At 39.3% G+C, this 24,883-nt stretch overlaps 2 protein-coding genes and 3 non-coding genes across 8 annotated transcripts in view; all 5 read left to right on the top strand.

Annotated features, from left to right (window-relative positions):
• The first annotated feature begins 4,590 nt into the window (after window positions 1-4,590).
• Window positions 4,591-13,070, top strand: RABGGTB (Rab geranylgeranyltransferase subunit beta). 4 transcript variants are annotated; one of them, XM_025288436.3, is made up of 9 exons: window positions 4,593-4,638; window positions 5,922-6,029; window positions 6,662-6,859; window positions 8,009-8,114; window positions 8,965-8,984; window positions 9,063-9,173; window positions 9,865-9,990; window positions 11,764-11,913; window positions 12,481-13,070. In XM_025288436.3, exons 1-9 carry the CDS (start codon window positions 4,636-4,638, stop codon window positions 12,619-12,621), a joined length of 963 nt encoding a protein of 320 aa, XP_025144221.1. In that variant the 5' UTR covers window positions 4,593-4,635; the 3' UTR covers window positions 12,622-13,070. The 4 variants fall into 4 exon arrangements, with proteins under 4 accessions (XP_006060299.1, XP_025144221.1, XP_006060297.1 ...); XM_006060235.4 differs by having other exon boundaries at window positions 4,595-4,638; window positions 8,932-8,984; XM_045166124.1 differs by lacking the exon at window positions 4,593-4,638 and adding an exon at window positions 5,423-5,609 and having other exon boundaries at window positions 8,932-8,984.
• LOC112585860 lies at window positions 5,674-5,752 on the top strand. Its single transcript, XR_003110435.1, has one exon. It is a non-coding gene; the product is annotated as a small nucleolar RNA SNORD45 (small nucleolar RNA).
• LOC112585859 lies at window positions 6,299-6,381 on the top strand. The gene has a single exon (XR_003110434.1). It is a non-coding gene; the product is annotated as a small nucleolar RNA SNORD45 (small nucleolar RNA).
• Window positions 6,991-7,062, top strand: LOC112585858. The gene has a single exon (XR_003110433.1). It is a non-coding gene; the product is annotated as a small nucleolar RNA SNORD45 (small nucleolar RNA).
• Window positions 13,071-14,215: 1,145 nt separating the features above from the next.
• The window catches only part of MSH4 (mutS homolog 4), a 104,277-nt gene continuing 93,609 nt past the window's right edge, over window positions 14,216-24,883 (top strand). The window contains exon 1 of the mRNA XM_006060238.4: window positions 14,216-15,325. Coding sequence (XP_006060300.3) covers window positions 15,088-15,325 — 238 coding nt within the window. The 5' untranslated portion in view covers window positions 14,216-15,087. The remainder of the gene's footprint in view (window positions 15,326-24,883) is intronic.

Below are 24,883 nucleotides of genomic sequence, written 5' to 3'. Positions count from 1 at the left end.
GTATATCTTTCCAGAACAGTGTTTGCAGAGCTTCTGTATCATTTTTAATGGCTGCATAATGAATACACCATAGTTTATTTAACATTTGATAGTTAAAATATTTGCAATTTTCTGCTATTACAACGACTGCTGCTATGAATATGTTTGTGCATAAGTCACTTCACACCCAAGGGAGTGTATCTTTAGAATACATAGCTAGCAATAGAATTGCTGAATGTAATTTCAAGAATTGCTAGAACATATGCTCCCTATATATATTTCCATTTTGCTGACCATTGTACTCCCAAGAGCCTAGAATAGTATTTGGCACATTCTAGGCATTCAATACATATTTGATGAATGACTTTGTAAGTAGGAATAGAGGCTTACTTTTCATTATTTCAGCAGTTATTGACTCGATCTGAATGTTACTTTTTGGATTTGATGCTTGTGTTATTCTTATATTGAGCATTGCTTTTCCCAAGAGATTTGACCTCCTCCTCTCTCCCTTGGTTTCTCTCACTCTAGAACACTCCTCTCTGATCTAATTTAGAGGCAAAAGAAAGCTGGAGAAATTACATTACTATTGTGATATAAAATTCATATAATATGGCAAGACAAGAAAATTTTAAACATAAAAACATTCTTCTCTGTCCTTTGGGCTCTTCTCTCCTTTCATTGTGTTGTGCCTGTGCATTATGCCTTGACCAAACCTCCCCACCTTAGCAGGAATACCTGCTCAGCCATAAAGAGCAACATTCTCCCAGAATAAACAAGATGACTTCTTAAAAATAACATTCCTTCTTGATCTTGTAAGGGGGTCACATAACGTACCACAATGATGGGTAGACTTGGGTTGAGGAAACTGTCAATAATGTCATTTGGTGTACAGTCCTTTGTCTCAAAAAAAAAAACTTATACAACTGTGTCTAGACTTCTATCTGAGAAAGAGTTCTCAAAGTTTTCTGATATGCTCTTCCTCGCTTGTAATTTGTCTTGAATAAAATTTTCCATAATTAATTTTTTATCGGCATTATTTAACCAAGGCTTCCCAGGTGGCACTTATGGTTAAAGAACCCACCTGCCAATGCAGAAGATGCAGGTTCCATCCCTGGGGTGGGAAGATCCCCTGGAGGAGGGCGTGGCAACTCACTTCCGTATTCTTGCCTGGGAAATCTCATGAGCAGAGGAACCTGGCAGGTTACAGTCCATTGGGTCTCAAGAGTTGAAGCCATTTGGCAGGTATGCACACTATTTAACAAGGCAGACTTTTTAAAATAAAAAATATTAGGGCTAGAGACAGTCATCACTTAATGAAAAAAGTCTCAACTCACCAAACTAATATGCATTTAGTAAAGTACCCTCAAACTATAAATTGGAATATCAACAAAACTACAGGGAGAAATAATAAACTCTATTATCATAGTAGATTCAACACTCTCTTGGTTATTGATAACCCACATATGTCACTGTGTCAGGAACCCTTCTCCAAATCATTACCGAATGAAAGAAAATTTAAGGATGTGGGGGTGCCAGTATCCTCTAATGTGTGCCAAAAGTGCGTAAGTACAAGAATTGATAACAGCTGTGTGATCACACCTAGCAAACCCAAATTCTGTGGAAAGCTCGTAAAAGGAAACTAGGTGTTTCTTTGTTGAAGGTAAGTACCAAATATTTCAGATACCACTGTCTTCCTAAAGAAGTGGGAGGAATAGGTGAGAGACTCAACTGTAATGGCCAAGGCAAACAGGAGGGGAATGTGAACATTTCATGAACATTCACCCCAAAACATTTACTGAACCCTTAACTACATGATGAAAGTGAAAGAGGAGAGTGAAAAAGTTGGCTTAAAGCTCAACATTCAGAAAACTAAGATCATGGCATCTGGTCCCATCACATCATGGCAAATTGATTGGGAAACAGTGGAAACAGTGGCTGATTTTTTTTTTTGGGGGTGGGGGAAGGGCTCCAAAATCACTGTAGATGGTGATTGCAGCATGAAATTAAGAGACACTTACTCCTTGCAAGGAAAGTTATGACCAACCTAGACAGCATGTTAAAAAGCAGGGACATTACTTTGTCCACAAAGGTCCATCTACTCAAGGCTATGGTTTTTCCAGTAGTCATGTATGGATGTGAGAGTTGGACTATAAAGAAAGTTGAGTGCCAAAGAATTGATGTTTTTGAACTGTGGTGTTGGAGAAGACTCTTGAGAGTCCCTTGGACTGCAAGGAGATCCAACCAGTCCATCCTAAAGCAGATCAGTCCTGGGCGTTCATTGGAAGGACTGATGTTGAAGCTGAAACTCCAATACTTGGCCACCTGATGTCAAGAGCTGACTCATTTGAAAAGACCCTGATACTGGGAAAGACTGAGGGCAGGAGGAGAAGGGGACGACAGAGGAAGAGATGGTTGGATGGCATCACCAACTCAATGGATATGGGTTTGGGTAGACTCCAGCAGTAGGTGATGGACAGGGAGGCCTGGCGTGCTGTGGTTCATGGGGTGGCAAACAGTCGGACATGACTGAGTGACTGAACTGAACTGAACTGAGCTAACTACATGCAACTCTGTTAATTACTGTCCATTTCATATCTTAAAAGAGTCTCAAGGATAAATGAGTTCATAAAAGTTATTCCACTGTTTAAATATTACTAGCTTAGTTGCTTCAGTCCTGTCAGACTCTTTTAGACCCTATGAACTGTATGGGATATCATAATGAGATATGAAGGAAATTAGCTACTTCATTCTCATTGGTAATGATCATGACCTACTTAAAATGTAGGTCATCTCTGTCCATGGGCTTTCTTCAGGCAAGAACACTGGAGTCAGTTGCCATGCCCTCTTCCAAGGGATCTATCTGACATAGGGATCAAACCCAGTCTCTTGTTTCCTACATCAGGCAGGTTCTTTACCACTAGTGCCACCTGGGAAGCCATGTGTATATGTGCTAAGCTGAGTCAGACTCTTTGCAAGCCTGTTGACTATAGCCAGAAAGGCTCCTCCTTCCATGGGATTCTCCAGGCAAGAATACTGGAGTGGGTTGCCATTTCCTTCTCTAGGGGATCTTCCAGACCCACTGATTGAACCCAGGTCTCCCACATTACAGGCAGATTGGGAAGGGCCTCAATTCCTGGTAAGTGTTAGTTGCTAAGTCCCACTCAACTCTTTGCAACTCCATGGACTGCAGCCGGACAGGATCTTCTATCCATGGGATTCTCCAGGCAAGAATATGGGAGTGAGTTGCCATTCCCTTCTCCAGGGTATCTTCCCAAACCAGGGATGGAACCTGGGTCTCCTGTATTGCAGGTGGATTCTTTAAAGCAGTATTTCCAGTTCCAGTTCAGTCGCTCAGTCAAGTCCAACTCTTTGCGACCCCATGGAGCACGCCAGGCCTCCCTGTCCATTACCAACGGCTGGAGTCTACCCAAACCCATGTCCATTGAGTCAGTGATGCCATCCAACCATCTCATCCTCTGTCGTCCCCTTCTCCTCCTGCCCTCAATCTCTCCCAGCATCAGGGTCTTTTCAAATGAGTCAGCTCTTGACATCAGGTGGCCAAGTGTTGGAGTTTCAGCTTTAACATCAGTCCTTCCAATGAACACCCAGGACTGATCTGCTTTAGGATGGACTGGTTGGATCTCCTTGTGGTCCAAAGGACTCTCAAGAGTCTTCTCCAACACCACAGTTCAAAAACATCAATTCTTTGGCATTCGGCTTTCTTTATAGTCCAACTCTTACATCCATACATGACTACTGGAAAAATCATAGCCTTGAGTAGATGGACCTTTGTGGACAAAGTAATGTCCCTGCTTTTTAATATGCTGTCTAGGTTGGTCGTAACTTTCCTTCCAAGGAGCAAGCGTCTCTTAATTTCATGGCTGCAATCACCATCTGCAGTGATTTTTGAGCCCCCAAAATAAAGTCAGCCACTGTTTCCACTATTTCCCCATCTATTTGCCATGACGTGTTGGGACCAGATGACATGATCTTAGTTTTCTGAATGTTGAGCTTTAAGCCAACTTTTTCACTCTCCTCTTTCACTTTCATCCAGAGGCTTTTCAGTTCTTCTTCAATTTCTGCCATAAGGGTGGTGTCATCTGCATATGTGAGGTTATTGCTATTTCTCCTGGCAACCTTGATTCCAGCTTGTGCTTCCTCCAGCCCAGCATTTCTCATGATGTACTCTGCATATAAGTTGAATAAGCACGGTGACAATATACAGCCTTGACATACTCCTTTTCCTATTTGGAACCAGTCTGTTGTTCCATGTCCAGTTCTAACTGTTGCTTCCTGACCTGCATACAGGTTTCTCAAGAGGCAGGTCAGGGTGTCTGGTATTCCCATTTCCTTCAGAATTTTCCAGTTTATTGTGTAGTATTTAGAGAAGCCCTAAATATTCCTTAAAACTGTCTTAAAACTGCGGAGATAAGGAGAGGAGAAAATTGGCGCCAGAGACTTTCGGCGCAGGGAGCGAGGACACCTATGAGCAGTCGGTGGGGGTCCTAGGGCAGCCGCGGAACTGCTACTTCCTTCAGGCAAGAACTGTGGTCAGCTATGTCGGGGCAGAGAGGGGGCCTGAGGAGCGCTTCTGCGCAGGCGCTTACCTCCTAAATCCGCCCACTGACGAGTTAAGTTCTCTTTTTGCTCTCAGTCATGGTGAGTGTGGACGTGTTTTGTATTGCTGTCTAGATGTGTCCATAGGAGAATAGATAGGGTAATATTTAAGCTCTTTCGTCACTAGTGGGTTGTTTTCTTAGTGTTGGAGAATGATTGGGTTAAGACGCAGGTCTTGGAAGGTATTTTGAGGGCTCATAGACAATGTGAAGTGTTACTCAGCGTTTTCTGCTGATCTCGCGGGTGCGGTTGCGGCCGGACTTCCTGCTATCGGTCGGGACTCAGGGTTCGACGACCTTCTTTCTTAATCCCCTCGCCCCCCACAAAAGCCAGTTAGTTCTTACCTTCCATGTCGCCGTGTATATATGGCTCGAAATCTTTGGAATTGTTAATGGTATGGTTTCGTTCTAGTAAGTTTTAATGGGATATGAAGGAAATTAACTGCTTCATTCTTATTGGTAATGATCTTGAACTACTTAAAATGTAGCCTCAGTCACAAAGATGTAGCTGAGAAATGTGCCGAATTAGAGCAACAACAGTCATCATCCGGGGGCTTGTTGCAAACGCAGAAACGTAAGACTAAAGCCGGAAAAGAATAGTTAGCCTGGTAAAGAAGTGTTGGCGTGCATGGAAGGTGCTTTGCTGCTGCTGCTAAGTCGCTTCAATCGTGTCCGACTCTGTGGACCCCATAGACAGACGGCAGCCCACCAGGCTCCCCGTCCCCGGGATTCTCCTAGGCAAGAACACTGGAGTGGGTTGTCATTTCCTTCTCCGGTGCATGAAAGTGAAAAGTGAAAGTGATGTCGCTCAGTCGTGTCCGACTCTTCGCGACCCCGTGGACTGCAGCCTACCAGGCTCCTCCATCCATGGGATTTTCCAGGCAAGAGTACTGGAGTGGGGTGCCATTGCCTTCTCCGAAGGTGCTTTGAAATCGGAGTTTTTAAGATTAATGGAATCTTACTAAAGAACTCAATTGCGAATTATGGGACAGATAGGTTCTGCCACGTGTAAACGTAAGTTGAAAATTTTGATAGTTTTACTTAACTGTTCAGCCGAGATGAGGACGGTAGTTTTTTGGGTCGATGATGAGCTGGCATGTATTCTGAATCTAAAGTTGATTATTATTCCTTTAGCTCTAGAATTACTCTGAGACCTGAAGAACACCTGAAACTTTGTGAAAGCTTTAGTTCTTTTTAGTCAGCTACTTTTAAACTAGAAAGTTTCTATATGGCAAGATGAAATGAGTTCATATGTATATTGAAATATATGTTCTGGGGCCAAACATTTAAAAGATAAAAACTTATGAAATCTCTTGTATGTGAAAGGGTACACCGCAGAAAGATGTTATCATTAAGTCAGATGCACCTGACACCCTGTTACTGGAGAAGCATGCTGATTATATTGCATCCTATGGCTCAAAGAAAGATGACTACGTATGTATACTTTTGTGTTGAAAAGTGTTTATTCTGTAAACGTGTCAAATCATTTGGTTAGGATGGTTTGTGTTTCTTAAAAATGGTTTCCAACTCCTGCATACCAGGGACTGATGTCTGGTTGAGAAGCCATGGGAGTTAACCTTGATTCTTACCAGTACTTATGTAGAGGCTTTGGCAGACAGAGTAGATTATCTTCTACCCAGATATGTATGAATTTTGAGACAGCGAATAGATTTCTATTTTTGTAGTTGGGCTAATACTTTCAAGGTCAATGATGTGTTGGCATGTATTACCTGAGTTTATGGTGATGTGTAATAACACTTAAGCTCTAGAATTACGCTGAGACCTTGAAAAAGTTTTATCTTGAAGAATGTTCTCTGTTTTCATCTCTGGGAACCTTAGGAAAAACTGAATTAAACAGCTTAATTAGAAGTAAATATTTTCCGCTATAGTATAGAAAGAGCTGAATTATTTACCATATTGGGAAACATATCTACTAATGAATTCCCATGAATATCTGCAGCTATGGAGTTGTTAGAGCCATATAACAGTATGGGTATTTAGCTTCTGTGTTGAGTATCTTTAAACTGACATCAGTTCAGACTGACCCATTAATTTGTATGTTTTAGGAATATTGCATGTCTGAATATTTGAGAATGAGTGGCATCTATTGGGGTCTGACGGTAATGGATCTCATGGGACAACTACATCGTATGAATAGAGAAGAAATTCTGACGTTTATTAAGTCTTGTCAACATGAGTGTGGTGGAATAAGTGCTAGTATTGGACATGATCCTCATCTTTTGTATACTCTTAGTGCTGTTCAGGTAAATACTAATGAAAATTCAGCAGTCTTGGTAGTGTATTCTGTTACCTGAGTAAGAGAATTGAAAATAGGGATCAGTATCTATGTAAAAAGCTATCCATGTCTTTTCAAATGAGATCTGTTTCAAAGCAAGGTCAATGATGTGATGGCATGTATTAGCTGAATCCAAAGTTGATGTAAATTTTAAAATGGCACTGAGACCTTGGACAGTAAAATGTTTATTTTACGTATATGTAAATGTCTGGAACTCTCTAAGTGGAAGTTTTTTTTTTTTTGAGCAAGAAAAATTCTTTTGGTGTTAAGGCATTGAAATCTGATTTATTTATTGTACAGCATGACCTACCCTATCCCAATAGATTTATACCTTATCCGGATAGAAAACATGGCTTACTGATGATACAAAACATTTTTTAAAGCAGGTAGTGTATTCTAAAGATTTGTCACGTGAAACTTATTCAGAGAACAGTACTTAGCATAATGAATTATATAAACTGCTCAAAGCCTGTGTACAATATATGTGGAAGCCTTCTTCATTCAGCTTTTTTTGTATTGGTCAGACTTCCTGCATGGCATTTGCTTTCTTACATGGCCTGGCCATTTCCTCCCTTTAGTTTCATCTTCTCATCTAATTTCTGGAAATGTCAAGCTACCCATGGTTCCCTGCTTTTACTCTGCCATTTCACAACTTTGCTCTTTACTGTGGAGTTGACTTTTTAAAAATTAAAAAAAAAAAAAAAAAAAAAATTTTTTTTTTTGGCCTTGCTCTGGCTTGTGGGATCTTAGTTCCCTGACCAGAGATTGAACTGGGGGGGTCAAGGCAGTGAAAGCACTGAATCCTAACTGCTGAACCACCAGGGATGTCCGCCTGGAGTTAGCTTTGATTTTGATATTTGTGAAGATTCACAAATAAGGGTTTAAAGTCTGTATAAGTTTCATAAATGAGTCTCAGTGTTCACAATGGTTAAAGACTTGTTGGAAATACCTATAATTTTACTCCGTAATTGAATTGCATATTTGAGAAAAGTTTTCAAGGTTCATAGACAAAAGGACATGCATGCTTGACGACTTAGAAGGTAGTTGAGAAGAACATCATTAGGACAAACTGACCAGTGGCGAGGCATCTACTTACCATGGTTTGTTTCTGTTACAGATACTTACTCTCTATGATAGTATTAATGTTATTGACATAAATAAAGTTGTGGAATATGTTCAGAGTCTACAGAAAGAAGATGGTTCTTTTGCTGGAGATATTTGGGGTAATGTCACTTTAATCCATGGCACCTAGAATACCAATATAAAAATGTTTTGCTTTGGTGTTTATTACAGTAATAAGCTTGGTTGCAGATTTTAAAGTATAATGAGTTGGGGGCTTTGCTAATAGTTTATGAGGAGATTATAAGTTTTTCATTTTTTCAGGTCCCACTAAGCAGCTGGTCTAACTGGAGTTAATGGTCTGCTGGAAGTTCCAGCATGCACTGTGCTAGTTATAGCAGCATACAGGAGTACTGGAACAGAGAGGGCAAGTCTAAGAGATAAGGTAGGTGAAACTTTTTTCCCCAGTATTTGGTGGCTTTGTAAAGTTTTTTAAAAACTTAATTAGCAAGGGGAAAATAATTAAAAAAGAAAAAAACTTTACAAAATTACTGAATATTTGAGTGGAGGGAGGGAGGAGTATTTTACTTGATAAATCTAGATAATCTCTGCTTTAGGGCTGAATACAGTGCAGGCCGGAGAGACCAGCTGCTTCATGGGATGTGAAAATCTACTTATATAATAGGGTAAGTTTATTATCATTCTTAGAAATTAACTAGTTACCTTATCTTTCTGGGCGCTCTGTAAGCAATTAGTTCACTGTACTTTTGAGCCATTTTCTAGTACTTAGTTTCCTTAGAAGTAAAGTAAGTGAATATACACTTCAGATGTAGTTTTCCTCCTGGACAGTCAAAGTACATGTTAGGCCTGAACTTTTGAAAATGTAACTATGGTAATTGTACAGAGATTTTTAATTAACTTTATGTAATATGATTAGAAGCCTCTGATAACACATAATGCTTTGGTTTGCTTTATTTTTAGGAGAAATTGATACAAGATTCTCTTTTTGTGCAGTGGCAACTTTGGCACTATTGGTAAGTTTCAGATGTATTGGAAATGATTAACTTTTGATGATTATTCTGGAACTTAATAGGCATGTTTTCTGATTACAGGGGAAGTTGGATGCTATTAATGTGGAAAAGGCAATCGAATTTGTTTTATCATGTATGAACTTTGATGGTGGATTTGGTTGCAGACCAGGTTCTGAATCCCATGCTGGGCAGGTAATTCATTAATCCAGATTAAAATGTAGTATCAGTTTTGAAGGGATAACCGATATAACTGAAAAATAGCAAGTTAATTTGACTGAATGTAGAAAATAAGAATTGCTTAATTGCTGCATGAGGAAGGCATTTTTACAGTTGCTGACTTTGAGTCCCCTGTTGGTGAAATCCTTTGGCCCAAATAAACATAAGTAGTTTTGTAATTACCAGAAATATATTTTGATTTTCCTTTAGTTTTTATGTGTGGGTGTTAGTCACTCAGTTATGTCCAACTTTTTGTGGCCTCATGGACTATAGCCCCCCAGGCTCCTCTGTCCATGGAATTCTCCAGGCAAGAAGACTGAAGTGGGTTGCCATTCTCTTCTCTAATTTTAAGTAAGCAGATAAAAAACATTCTGTATTTCCCTATCCTGAACACCTGTGTTAGAGGATGTTGTATATGTAAACTATTGTCAAACAGTTTGCTCTTAGCCATGAAAAAACTGATGGTAGTCTTTCATTGCAGAGTTGAATCCTAGTAGTATGCTTCAGATTTGTTCAAATAACTATGTGATGTTTATGTTTGCGATTTTTACTGTCAGCAAATTTTTAGATAGAAAATGGAGCTTTAATAATTAAAGTAGGTTTTTTTTAAATCAGTGTTACTGTTGAAAAACTATTATACACATGTACTTTATGTCTGTAATTTTAGATCTATTGTTGCACAGGATTCTTGGCTATTACTAGTCAGTTGCACCAAGTAAATTCTGATTTACTCGGTTGGTGGCTTTGTGAACGACAGCTTCCATCAGGCGGACTCAATGGAAGGCCAGAGAAGGTATTGTTTTTTAAGATTAATCTTTAAATTTTATAAACTTGAGTGAGGACTGCTTTTTTTTTGCCTTTTGTTTTGTAATGCTCTTATAAATTGATCATGAGCTTTTTTATTTTACTATAATACTTTGCGAAATTTAGTTGTATCTTCTAAAAATGCTCTTGGCAAAAGTAAAACAAGAGTTGAAATGCCTATTAATCTTGATGTCCATTTAAAAGACAATCGTGACAAGATTGCCTGGTACTTTTTGATTTTCCTTGACAGATAACTCTGGGCTTTAAAATGTGTTTGTATTCATAGTATAAATTCTTAAAATTTATACTTATTTATAAAATTCCTTCTGAGGGAATCCTTCAGAATTTTGTTTATAAAAATCCATCTGAAGGCCTTCTATTTTTCACCTACATGAAACTTTGTTCTTTAAACTATACCGGGGACTCACAGTCGTGCATTATACATATCTGGGAATCAAAGGCCACTATTAACACTTGGACCTTGTACAGAAATCTCCATGCTCACTTACAGATGGGAAAGGATAATGGATTTGCCAGAAGAAAGATTTCTTTTTAAAAACTGGGTTATAACATTTTCATTTAAAATCTTGAAAGAAAAACTCAATTCTGTTTAGCTCTCAACATACTCTAAATTGGGTCTGTAAAGACCAGATAGTAAATATTTTTACCTTTGCCGGATGGGCTTGTTGCAACTACACTGCTGCCCTGAAGAACATTGTTGCCACAGACAATTAAAAAATGAATGGGTGTGGTTGTATTCCATTAAAATTACTAATGGACAAGTATGAATTTCATACTGGTTTTCCTTTCACAATATTGTTTTTAAAAATCATTTACAAATACTAAAAGCTGTTATTCGGTTTGGGCCCTTGAGCTAAAATATGATAAAGCATAGTGATGCTTTTATTCTGGATCATTGTATTTTTGTGTAATTTTGCTTTCTTGTTACTTCTGAATAAGTTTAAAAACCACAAGTGGTACCTAGTTAAGACCCATTGAAAAATCTGGGCAACTTTTCAATAATTAGGAAATGGCTGAGGGTGGAGATAGCACTTAGAATCTAGGACAGCTTTTAATGTTCTTGTGGATCACCCTGGGATCTAGTTGAAATTCAGTGTAAGGTGTGGGGTCTTCTGCATTTAAGTTATGATTTGATGAGCAAGGGTGATTTTATTTTTTTAACCCAAGTTGTATACCTTCTTGGACAGCACTTAGGAAAATGCTGCCCATGGCAGTGAAACGTATATTGCCATAGTTCTTATAAGCTTTACTACCAGTTTCTTGGAAAAGGGACTGATGTAGGCATTCATTTCATATAGAAATTAAGGTGGATAGATGGTTATCAGTGACTACTGAAACTGAAACATTTAGCATGGTTTTCTGTGGAATCAAGAATCTGCCTGCAATGTAGGCAGCACAGGAGATGTGGGTTCAATCCCTGGCTCAGGAAGATCCCCTAGAGAAGGAAATGGCAATCCACTCTAGTATTCTTTGCCTGAAAATTTCCATGGACAGAGGAGCCTGGTGGACTACAGTTCATGGGCTTGCAGAGTCAGACATGACTGAGCATGTCTGCGTACTCATATTTTAGTTCTATGGAATGAAGCATTTGATCTCTTTTCCAATGATTATCTTTTAATTCTAAGCAATTTTTGGATTTCAGTGTTTCAAACACTGCATTGTCAATATATCCCTTGATTCCCCTCCTACCCCAGGTATTTAGAAAATACATTTGTGGCAACTTGTGGCTTTTTCCTCCTAGTTACCAGATGTATGCTATTCATGGTGGGTGTTGGCTTCCCTAAAGATAATTGGAAGGCTTCATTGGATTGATAGAGAAAAACTCCGCAGTTTCATCCTAGCATGTCAAGATGAAGAAACAGGAGGATTTGCAGATAGGCCAGGAGATATGGCAAGTATATTTATGACTGTTAACAGTTAAAATTTTCAGTGTAGTTCTGTTTTACTCTTAAGATTCTAAGGGTTCTAAATTTTTAAAACTAGGAATTGGTGGGGAACAAATAGTATTTTTCAAGTGTTGCTTTGAAAGGATGCTTTTAAAATGTCATTTAAAAGTGTACTAAGGTGCTTTTCTGGTGGCTCAGATGGTAAAGAATCTGCCTGCAATGCCTGAGACCCAGGTTCAATCGCAGTATTCTTGCTTGGAGAATTCCATGGACAGGAGCCTGGCAGGCTACGGTCCATGGGGGTCTCAGAGATTCAAACATGACTGAGGGACTAACACACACACAAGAGTGTATGAAAGATCTGAAACACATTTACAGTACTTATTCCTAAGACATGACTGTGTGTGCCAAGTCCTCTGTTTAAAAAGTGCAGTTTGAAACCATTATTTCAGAAAATTTTAAGATAATATTTAAATACAGAGTGCAGTGGGCTCCAGTATAATCCCTGTTCAAAAGCGGGGTTTTAGAAGTTTTCATTTTGTAATATTCTATAAATTCTTGTTTTTTAATAGGTAGATCCTTTTCATACTCTGTTTGGAATTGCTGGATTGTCACTTTTGGGAGAAGAACAGATTAAACCTGTTAGCCCTGTTTTTTGCATGCCTGAAGAAGTACTTCGGAGAGTGAATGTTCAGCCTGAATTAGTGAGCTAGATTAGATCCCTTGATGGAGAAGTTGGTTAATATAGTTTTTATTGTGTTTTAACATTTCAGTAGTTGAAGTGCTTAACAAACTTAATAACTACCGTGTTAATATTTGTACATGAATTGTGTTAATTTTAATAAATTATATAATTATACATATTGTAAATTAAGATCTTTATTGTATCTTTCCTTCTGGAATGCTGTTGTTACTCTGATTTTTTTTGTTTATGCTTCAGTGTATTTGTTTTCTTGTATGTCTTCATAACAGCAAACTTGAACTCTCTTTAGCTGATGAAATCTTGTGTTCTGATTTTCCTGGGTACTCCCTTGATATGTTATATATAACTATAGTTAATGTAGATTGGTCTTTGTCAGTGAGAACGTTACTGATAAAGAGTTCATGAACCACATAGGAATTAAAAGATGAAATAAAAATAAATGGCTGAAATTTGGGAATATTTCATGCTTGTGGTTAATGAGTCGGGTACAGAGTGGGTTAGGTAAATGAAGAGAATTCACTAGGAAGAGGATTGCAATCTAGACTACACTTTACTTACTTTTTAATATTTTATGTCAGAATGCCAAGGGATTGTTGGCATTTTTTTTTCCTGCCCAGTAAGGAAATACAAGCTGATACTTGCCATGTGTTCTTGTATAACCTGTGTTTTCACAAAGATTAGAGCACACTAATGTTTGTGTTCTTGGTGAAAAAGTATTTTAGTGAGCATTTTTCTTGATGGAAGTTGAGATTTGCTGAAGCAAGTTTGCAATAATAACCGTAAGAGTAAAGAATTTTACATGTGAATAGTGATGATTTCTCTTAACACATTGAGCAATATCTGCTTTTATATGTTATGGAAATGTCTGGCATTGTTTGACAGTTCACTAAGTTTGGATTGAATTACCAGTGTTTCTGAAAGTTTGGAAGCCATTGGATGGAACAATTTTATTTAAGTGGTATCATTGGAAGTTTTGAGTACTGCAGTCACTGCACTTGGGTGACTGCAGTGGTTTCGTATTCTGTATCTGATTTCACAGTTGAATGTGAATTCAGTAATGGACATCTAATGGTATCTAGAGTATTTTCTCAATCCTGGTTTCTCTACCATGTTGAATTACTGTGTCTGTATTCAAGAGAATCATGGCATCTGGTCCCATCACATCATGGCAAATAGAGAAACAGTGAGAGACTATTTTTGGGGGCTCCAAAAATCACTGCAGATGGTTACTGCAGCCATGAAATTAAAAGATGCTTACTCCTAGACAGCATATTAAAAAGCAGAGACATTACTTTGCCAACAAACGTCCGTCTAGCCAAAACTATGGTTTTTCCAGTAGTCATGTATGGATGTGAGAGTTGGATTATAAAGAAAGTTGAGCGCCAAAGAATTGATGTTTTTGAACTGTGATGTTGGAGCAGACTCTTAGAATCCCTTGGACTGCAAGGAGATCCAACCAGTCCATCCTAAAGGAAATCAGTCCTGAGTATTCAATGGAAGGACTGATGCTGAAGCTGAAGCTCCAATATTTTGGCCACTTGATGAGAAGAGCTGACTCATTTGAAAGACCCTGGTGCTGGGAAAGATTGAAGGCAGGAGGAGAAGGGGACGACACAGGATGAGAAGGTTAGGTGGCATCACCAACTGAATGGACATTAGTTTGAGTAAACCTAGGAGTTAGTGATGGACAGGGAGGCCTGGCATGCTGCAGTCCATGGGGTCGCCAAAAATCGCACACGACTGAGAGTGAACTGAACTTGGAAATATTAGTACAGAATGTCCTGTGATAATGGGGAATAAGGTGTAGTGGGAATAATGAGACTCCCAAGTTGTATTTGGAGGAAGAACTTGCAACATACTCCAGTATTGAAACTTCCATGGAGGGAGGACCCTGGCGGGCTACATCACAAATAGCATGGGGTCACGACTGAGCACTGGCACACAAGTTGGATTGATGGCCCTGAATTCCGTTTAGTTGAGGGGGTCTACCTCGCATTATGAAAGTGTTAGTTGCTCAGTCGTGACCGACTCTTGGCTCCTCTGTCCTTGGGGTTTTCCAGGCAAGAATACTGGAATGGGTTGCCATTCCCTTCTCCAGGGGATCTGGACCCAGGGATTGAACCCAGGTCTCCTGCATTGCAGGCCATTCTTTAGCATTTGAGCCAGAGAAGAGATTAAGCTTGACTTCGCATTAAGCTTGACCAAATTCTGCAGCAGTTGACGGGACCGGGACACCTGAGAGTACATTCTCCAGTTCTGTCTTTAAATCATTTTAACAAAGGAAGCATTTAATCACCTGTGTGCTCGGTCGCTCAGTCCTGCCCAACTTTTTGCGACTCCATGGACTGTGGTCTACCGGGGATAAATGTGGGTGGGCGTGGTAAACGGGCTCTGCGCCTGCGCACTGCGACTCTGCGCGCCGCGCTTTCGTATTTTCCCCGCGTCGCTTTGTCCCACAGCGGAGTTGCTCTGAAAGATGCTGCGGCCTGACATATCACCAACGTTTTCTTCTGTCCCTGCGGCTTCCCCCTGCTCACTAGAGTCTCGGTCCCAGGGTCCGCGCTACAATTTCGGACTCCAGGAGACTCCTCTGAGCCGCCCTTCTGCCCAAGCCGTCTCTGCGTCTTCCCCACCAGGCACGTCTGGAGCGGCGGGTGACAGGAGCGGCAGCAGCAGTCTACCTGAGCACCCGCCCAGCGCCCTGCCGCCTCAAGGCAAGGAGTTGTGTGAACTTCTGGAGGTTCAGGGAACCGTGGTCTCTGGTTACCACAGAAGTTTCAGTTGGTGTCTGTTTGGAATTTGGGAATGGAGTGCTCTGCGAATTGAGTGGGTCTGAATGATTTAAGGGCTGGACTCTTCCTCACGTTGGTTTTCTTACAAGGCCTTGATGGTGGATGGCTCATTTCTGAGGCAGGCTATATTCATATCCCGGGTAATGTGCCTCCGCCCGCGCCCCATGACAGATGAATGAATTTGTGCACGAGTGTAGTGATTGGAGTGGTAAACCTCTTGGCTCCTGAACTTAAGCCTCCAAGGCCTTCTAGGGATCTTGAAAACAGATAAGCTTTGAGAACAGACCAGATTTAACATTTTCTCTAATGGAGGTGAATAATACATTTAGTGTGGAAAATGTCCTTTAAGGAGTATTCAACTCGTTTTATAGTCAGTGACTCTCCATGACAAAACCGTCACCTTTTGCCCACACAGCATTGCCACTCACTGGTAAGGTAACAAATGCCAAATCCAGTGGTCACTTTTCAGTTCATCTTATGTAAACTTCCCACTGTGTTTAATGTTCTTCACCAGTCTTGTCTTGAACTGACTTAATTTGATTTCCTTGATTCCACTCTTCCCTGTTTTTCACCTACCTTCCATAGAACTAGGCTTACTTTTGTTAGTTTACAAATTATTGGCTTGTCCTTAGAGGTTTTTTACTAGGCTACTTCTATCTGATTGTGATTATCACCACAGCCCAGATCTCATCTTTGCCCCTAGATTCCTGTTTCAGACTGTCTTCTGAAGTTTCTAGTAAGGAATCAGTGGACATCCTCAGACTCACCATATGATTAATTGAATTCATCTCTCTGCAGCTCCTCAACCTGTTTCTCTTATTTCAATCATTGGGTTTTTAAAATCTTTAGGAGACTTCAATGATTCAAATATTCCCTCACTCATAACATCCAAAGTTAACAAGTTCTAGATTTGTCTTTTAAATAGTTCTGTCCTTTTCTCTGTGCCATTACAGGCCCTTTTAATTTTGTGTCTGAATTATTGCCTCAAACTCCTAATGCTTCTTTCTTCTAAGCTTACTTACAGTGTCACTAGAGTTATATGGAAAATGAAAATCTTATGTCCCTTCACTTCAACCAGTGACTCTATTTGCAGGTAAAAAAATGTACTCTTTAGTAGCATATCCAAGTCCACTTGGGATATGTTTTCAGTTTTTGCAGTCTTATATCTCATAATTTCTTAATAATTACCGTACTTTCTAACTTAACTGACCTACTTGCACTTCCTTCAAGGCAACATACATGTTTATCAGTATAATCCCCTTCTTCATGAAATGTTCTGTCACCTATTTATTTTCAACAATAATAACATCCAGTAATTAATGACTGCTCCTCTGTTCTAGTTTCTTACTTAGCATGTTGTATCTCTGATCCTTACAGTAAATCTGTAAGATAGATTTTTCTTTTGTCCCAATTTAAGAGGGAGCCAAGACCCCAATTGATGATATAGTTACCTTAGGTGCTCAGTGCGTGCTCAGTTGCATCTGACTCTTTCTGACCCCATGGACTGTAGTCTGTCAGGCTTCTTTGTCCATGGATTTCTCAGGCAGGAATACTGGAGTGCATTGCCATTTCCTGCTCCAGGATATCTTCCTGACCCAGGGTTTGAACCTTTGTCTTCCATATCTGCATTTTAGATTCTTTACCACCTAGCCACCAGGGAGCTGAGTTATCTTAGGAGCTGAGGATAATAATATTCTGTGCTCTCAAAGAACTTATGGTTCAGTAGGGAAGATAGACTTAAAAATCTATAAAACTTTTAAAAGATAATTATTTTTGAGTTACTTACAGATATTGTGCTTAGTAGCTTCAGTCGTATCCGACCCTCTGTGATCCTATGAATCATAGCCTGATAGGCTCCTCTGTCCACAGGATTCTCCAGGCAAGAATACTGGAGTGGGTTGTCATTTCCTTCTGCATACAGATATTGAGGTATTTAATAAGTAGGGGAACAAAGTAACTAAAGAAATTTTGCAGAGGAAATTCAACTTGAGGTAGTGTTGAAGAAGAAGATTATGCCAACTGAAGGGAAAGAGGAGAAAAAAAAAACTGGAGAAAAAACTTTTATTTCTCTCATAAGAAAGAAAAATATGTGCAAAGGCACAGAAGTATGATATAGCATGTTGTGTTTGTAGACTACAAATAATTTCATTTGGTAGAGCAGTAGGGTGATCTATTTTGTTTCTTCCCGATATAAACTTGGAGTACTTGCAGGTATTTAATCTGGGAGGCAGATAGGTTTTTTTGCCATGCCAAAAACATATCTGGCTTTGATGATTGGAATAGATGATAGTACTTTTCCCTGATAAACCGAATTTTGTAGGAGAAGCAACTTTTAGAGGGAAAAATGGTGAGTTCTTCTGTGGACATGTTGAATGTGAAGAACCTTTGGGGTATCCATACATTCATATTGAGGCAATTGAATATATGAATCTAGGGCTAAGAAAGAAGCCTGGGAGAGATATAAATTTGAGGCCAGAGGGGAGAAGGTAAAGAAAATATAGGAAAATAGAGGTGAAGGAAATTGGAGAAAAACTAGGAGAAGTAAGTTTAAGAAGGGGATTAGAGTCTGAAAGTAACCTGAGAACAAAAAGCAGCCCTGTTTGTCTCCAGTCTCTAGTAACTATCTCCTTCCTTAGCTCCTTTAAGCCTAGGGTTAGTAACGGAGCATACTTTGTCTTGATTCTACACATTTCTTTATGATGATATTCTGTCTACCCCTTTGTAAATATTCCCTTTATCAAACACTCTTCAAATTATCCTAGTTTGAATGTGTTATCTCTCTGGAAACTATACAAAAATGTTAGATGTTATCCTATGGTGGATATGAGAGACACTGAGAAATTGTTAGAAAGGGAGACATGGTGAAATTTCTTTTTCAGAAAGATCACTAGTGATGGATGTGAAGAATTGATTAGAGAGGCATCATGTTGAAGGCAAAGAGAATAATTCAAAGACTTTTGAAAAAGGCTGAAGAAGATATGTGCTTAAAATGGGCCAGATAGGAGTGAAGATGGAGAGAAATTTTAGTGAGATATCTATCTATATAATTAGATTTGGTTACTGATTGGGTGTTTGGATTCATGAAAGAGGAGTTAAGAGTGACTTCTAAGTTTATGACTTGTATGAGGTGCAAGATGCAAGGTGCAAGATGATGTAGTTGACCAACTGGTAGTAAAGGAAGGATAAATTCTGAGTAAAAGTTAATGAGGTAATTCACTTTTAGATATTTAGTAGTTCTGGGAAAATACCTAATGGTTTGTATCCAAAAAGTAGTTTTGGATATTTATATCCAAAAATATAAGGATCTAGAGCCACCCTATCTGTTAGAACTCTCTGTGGATAGATATATTCTATATCTGTGCTAATATAGTAGCCACTAGACAAGTGTGGTTTTTGTGCATTTTAAATGTGGCTGGTGTGAAGAACTGAATTTTAATTTTTATTTAATTTAAATACCACATGTGGCAAGAAGCTCCTATACTGAGCAATGCAGCTATAGACCTAAGAATGGTTTTTGCATTTTTAAAGGGTTGGAAAAGTAAAAGAAGAAATTCATATTATAGTATCCAGAACTAAATATTGGAATATTCACTGAAAGGACTGATGCTGAAGCTCCAATACTTTGGCCACCTGATGCGAAGAACTGACTCACTGGAAAAGACCCAGATGCTGAGAAAGATTGAGGGCAGAAGAAGGGGGCAACAGAGCATGAGATGGTTGGATGGCATCATCGACTCAATGAACATGAGTTTGAGCAAATTCCGGGAGATATTGAAGGACAGGGAACCTTGGTGTGCTACAGTCCATGGGGTTGCAAAGACTTGGACATGACTGAGTGGCTGGACAACAACAAATCCAGAATTAAAGTTTCATTGGAATACACTTATTTATTGTCTTACTTACTTTTTGTCTGTAGCTGTTTCCTGTGATAATGTCAGAACTGAGTAATGGTAATAGACAGTATGACCCACAAAGCCTAAAATATTTAACATCTGGCTCATTATTTAAAAGCTTGCCACCCTATACTTTACAGTGTTGAAGAGGAGTTAGGGCTGTATATGAAGGTTTGAGAGTTGCCAGGAAATAGATATTAATAAAAGCCAAAATAATAGATGAGATGTTCAGAGGAAATGTATAATTTTGATTTGAGAGAGAAAGTAAAGTTTGGAACCATTGGAAGCCAACAGTTAAGAGGCAGATAGAGGAAAAAGGACCTGGCAATGGAAACTAAAAAGAAGTAGTTTAAAGAGAATCAAGACAGAGAGTTGTTATGGAAATCAAGGAGGAGAGGCCAAAAGAGACCCAGGATTTTTTTTTTTTTTAAAAGAACTCCTAATTTAACTTAAAATCTTTTGTACAGCAAAGAAAAGTATAAAGAGATGAAAAGATAACCCTCAGAGTGGGAGAAAATAATTGCAAATGAAGCAACTGACAAAAGATTAATTTCCAAAATATATGAACAGCTCAATATCAGAAAAATAAAGAACCCAATCAAAAAATGGGCAGAAGACCTAAACAGACATTTCTCCAAAGAAGACGTACAGATGGCCAATAAACACATGAAAAGATGCTCAATGTCACATTATTAGAGAAAGGCAAATCAAAACTGCAGTGAGGTATCACCTCATACCAATTCGAATGTCCATCATCAACAAATCTATAAACTAGGGATATAAATGCTGGACAGGATGTGCTCGAGAAAAAGGAATCTTCCTGCACTTTTGGTAGGAATGTAAATTGATACAGCCACTATAGAGAACAGTATGGAGATTCCTTAAAAAACTAGGAATAAAGCTACCATATGACCTAGCATTCCCATTACTAGGCACACACCCTGAGAAAACCACAATTCCAGTGTTCATTGTAGCACTGTTTATAGTGGCCTGCACATGGAAGCAACCTAGATGTCCATCAACAGATGAATGGATAAAGAAGATATGGTACTTGCTGGGCTGTGCTTAGTCACTCAGTTGTGTCTGACTCTTTGTGACCCCATGGACTGTAGCCCACCAGGCTCCTCTGTCCATGGGGTGTCTCCAGACAAGAATACTGGAGTGGGTGGCATATCCCTTCTCCAGGGACTCTTCCTGACCCAGGAATCAAACCAGGGTCTCCTGCACTGCAGGTGGATTCTTTACCAGCTGAACTATTAGGGAAGCCCATAGTACAAATATACAATGAAATAACACTCAGCCATAAAAAAGAACAAATTTGAGTCAGTTCTAGTAAGGTGGGTGAACCTAGAGCCTGTTATAGAGTGAAGTAAGTCAGAGAAAAACAAATACTGTATATTAACGCATATATTTGGAATCTATTAATAGAAAAATAGTACTGATGAACCTATCTGCAGGGAATGAATGGAGATGCAGATGTAGAGAACAAACTTGTGGACACAGAAGGGGAAGGATATGGAGGACAAATTGAGAAATTAACATTTATGTATATACTTTTATCATGGGTAAAATAGATAGCTAGTAGGAAGCTGCTGTATAACACAGGGAGCCTGGCTTGGCTCTCTGTAACAGTGGTTGACTTTATTTTTTGGGGCTCCAAAATCACTGCAGATGGTGACTGCAGCTATGAAATTAAAAGATGCTTATTCTTTGGAAGGAAAGTTATGACCAACCTAGACAGCATATTAAAAAGCTGAGACACTACTTTGTCCACAAAGGTCCATCTAGTCAAAGCTATGGTTTTTCCAGTGGTCATGTATGGATGTGAGAGTTGGACTATAAAAAAGCTGAGCACCAAAGAATTGATGCTTTTGAACTGTGGTGTTGGAGAAGACTCTTGAGAGTCCCTTGGACTGCAAGGAGATCCAACCAGTCCATCCTAAAGGAGATCAGTCCTGGGTGTTCATTGGAAGGACTGATGTTGAAGCTCCAAAATTTTGGCCACCTGATGCGAAGAGCTGACTCATTTGAAAAGACCCTGATGTTGGGAAAGATTGAGGGCAGGAGGAGAAGGGTATGACAGAGGATGAGATGGTTAGATGGCATCACGACTCAATGGACATGAGTTGGGTGAACTTTGGGAGTTGGTGATCTACAGGGAGGTGTGATGTGCTGCGGTTCATGGGTTCGCAAAGAGTCAGACACGACTGAGCGACTGAACTGAACGACCTAGAGGAGTGTGATGGGAAAGAACAGTAAGGCTCTAGAAGGAGGGGATATATGGATGTCATTTTATATATATATAATGATGGCTGATTTGAATTGTAAGGTAAAAACCAACTCAACATTGCAAAGCAAGTATCCTCCAATTAAAAAACATACACTTATTGGAATCCCTGGTGGCCCACTATGCAGTGGATAGGAATCTGCCTGCAGCAATCCCTCCCTCTTCCTGGAAGATTCCAAGTGCCAAGGGGCAGCTAAGCCCATATGTCAGTTACAGAGCCTGAGCTCTAGAGGCTGTGCACCACAACTACTGAGCCTGTGTGCCTAGAGCCAGTGCATCACAAAAAGAGAAGCCACTGCAGTGAGAAGCCCATGCATTGCCACAAAGAGTAGCCCCTGTTCTAGTAACCCCTGCTTGCTGCAATGGAAGAAAGCCTGCGCAAAGCAACAAAGACCTCACACAGCCAAAAATACATAAATAAATAAAAATGAACTTAAAAAAAAATAATGTCTATGTGCCCACAACATTGTGAATCAACTGTACTTCAAAGAAAAAAAAAAAAAAGAAAACAAATCTATGTGCCTAGACACTATGCTAGAGTGTTTATGTACATTCTGTCAGATTTTATGACAACCCTATAAAAAAAGTACTATCTTCACCATATTAACAAATTGGTAAAAACCATATGATAATCTCAATAGATGCAGAAAAAGCCTTTGACAAAATTCAGCACTCATTTATGATTAAAATGCTTCAAAAAATGCGCAGAGAAGGAATCTACCTCAACATAGTAAAGGCCAAATATGATAAGCCTATGGCAAACATTCTCAATGGTGAAAAGTTGAAAGCTAAGGTCAGGAACAAGACAAAGGTGTCCACTTTCTCCACTACTATTCAACATAGTTCTGGAAGTCCTAGCTACAGCAGTCAGAGAAGAAAAAAAAGGAATCCAGATTGGAAAAGAAGTAAAGCTCTCACTGTTTGCAGATGACATGATACTGTACATAGAAAACCCTAAAGATAGTATCAGAAAATTACTAGAGCTAATCAGTGAAATATAGCAAAGTTGCAGGATACAAAATCAATACACAGAAATCACTTGCATTTCTGTATACTATCAATGAAAAATCAGAAATAGAAATTAAGGAATCAATCCCCTTCACCTTTGTAACAAAAAGAATTAAATATGTAGGAATAAACTTACCTAAGGAGACAAAAGAACTGTACACAAAATTATAAGATACTAATGAAAGAAATCAAAGACAACATAAACAGATGGAGAGATATTCTGTGTTCCTGGGTAGGAAGAATGGATATTGTGAAAATGTCTATACTACCAAATGCAATCTACAGATTCAATGCAATCCCTATCAAATTACCAATGGCATTTTTCACAGAACTAGAACAAAACATTTCACAATTCATATGGAAACACAAAAGACCCCGAATAACCAAAGCAGTCTCTTGAGAAAGAAGAATGAAGCTGGAAGAATCAACCTTCATGACTTCAGATTATACTACAAAGCCACAATCATCAAGACAGTCTGGTACTGGCACAAAAGCAGAAATATAGACCAATAGAACAAGATAGAAAGCCCAGATATAAACCCATGCACCCATGGGTACCTTATTTTTGACAAAGGAGGCAAGAATATACAATGAGGCAAAGACAGCCTTTTCAAAAAATGGTGCGGGAAAAACTGGACAGCTACATGTAAAAGAATGAAATTAGGACACTTCCTAACAGCAAACACAAAGATAAAATCAAAATGGATTAAACGCCTAAATGTAAGACCAGAAACAATAAAACTCTTAGAGGAAAACATAGGCAGAACACTCAATGACGTAAATCAAAGCAAGATCCTCTGTGACCCACCTCCTAGAGTAATGGAAATAAAAACAAAAGTAAACAAGTGGGACCTGATTAAACTTAAAAGCTTTTGCACAGCAAAGGAAACGATAAGCAAGGTGAAAAGACAACCCTCAGAATGGGAATAGCAAGAGAAGATAATAGCAAATGAAACAACTGACAGAGGATTAATTTCCAAAATATACAAGTAGCTCATACAACTCAATACTAGAAAAACAAACAACCCAATCAAAAAGTGGGAAAAAGACCTAAACAGACATTTCTCCAAGAAGACATATGGATGGCTAACAAACACATGAAAAGAAGCTCAACATTGCTTATTATTAGAAAAATGCAAATCAAAACTAAAATGAGATATCACGTCACACTGGTCAGAATAGCCATCATCAAAAAGTCAACAAACATGCTGAGAGGGTGTGGAGAAAAGGGAATGCTCTTGCACTGTTGGTGGGAATGTAAATTGATACAGCCACTATGGAAGACGGTATGGAGATTCCTTAAAAAACAAGGAATAAAACCACCATATGACCCAGCAATTCCACTCCTAGGCATATACCCTGTTCATTTCAGTTCAGTCACTCAGTTGTGTCCGTCTCTTTGCGACCCCATGAACTGCAGCATGCCAGGCCTCCCTGTCCATCACCAACTCCCGGAGTTTACTCAAACTCATGTCCATTGAGTCGGTGACGCTATCCAACCATCTCATCCTCTGTCATCTTCTCCTCCGGCCTTCAATCTTTCCCAGCATCAGAGTCTTTTCTAGTGAGTCAGTTCTTTGCATTGGGTGGCCAAAGTATTAGAGTTTCAGCTTCAGCATCAGTCCTTCCAATGAATATTCAGGACTGATTTCCTTTAGGATGGACTGGTTGGATCTCCTTGCAGTCCAAGGAACTCTCAAGAGCCTTCTCCAATGCCACAGTTCAAAAGCATCAATTCTTCAGTGCTCAGCTTTCTTACATAGTCCAACTCTCACATCCATACATGACTACTGGAAAAACCATAGCCTTGACTAGACGGACTTTTGTTGGCAAAGCAATGTCTGCTTTTTAATATGCTGTCTAGGTTGGTAATAACTTTCCTTCCAAGGAGTAAGCGTCTTTTAATTTCATGGCTGCAATCACCATTTGCAGTGATTTTGGAGCCCAAAAAAATGAAGTCTGCCACTGTTTTCACTGTTTCCCCATCTATTTGCCATGAAGTGATGGGACTGGATGCCATGATCTTAGTTTTCTGAATGTTGAGCTTTAAGCCAACTTTTTCCCTCTCCTCTTTCACTTTCATCAAGAGGCTGTTTAGTTCTTCTTTGCTTTCTGCCATAAGGATGGTGTCATCTGCATATCTGAGGTTATTGATATTTCTCCTGGCAATCTTAATTCCAGCTTGTGCTTCCTCCAGCCCAGTATGTCTCATGATGTACTCTGCATAGAAGTTAAATAAGCAGGGTGACAATATACACCCTTGATGTACTCCTTTTCCTATTTGGAACCAGT

Source organism: Bubalus bubalis, chromosome 6 (assembly GCF_019923935.1).
Source record: "Bubalus bubalis isolate 160015118507 breed Murrah chromosome 6, NDDB_SH_1, whole genome shotgun sequence".
NCBI classification, from domain to species: domain Eukaryota; kingdom Metazoa; phylum Chordata; class Mammalia; order Artiodactyla; family Bovidae; genus Bubalus; species Bubalus bubalis.
The sequence above is the reverse complement of the archived record's forward strand: the minus strand, read 5'-3'. Positions and strand labels throughout refer to the sequence as shown.

Coding starts and splice junctions, on each gene's coding strand:
- RABGGTB (XM_006060235.4), top strand. Junction 9,174..9,864: donor CTGAATCCCATGCTGGGCAG/GTAATTCATTAA, acceptor CTGTAATTTTAG/ATCTATTGTTGCACAGGATT. Junction 11,914..12,480: donor CAGATAGGCCAGGAGATATG/GCAAGTATATTT, acceptor GTTTTTTAATAG/GTAGATCCTTTTCATACTCT.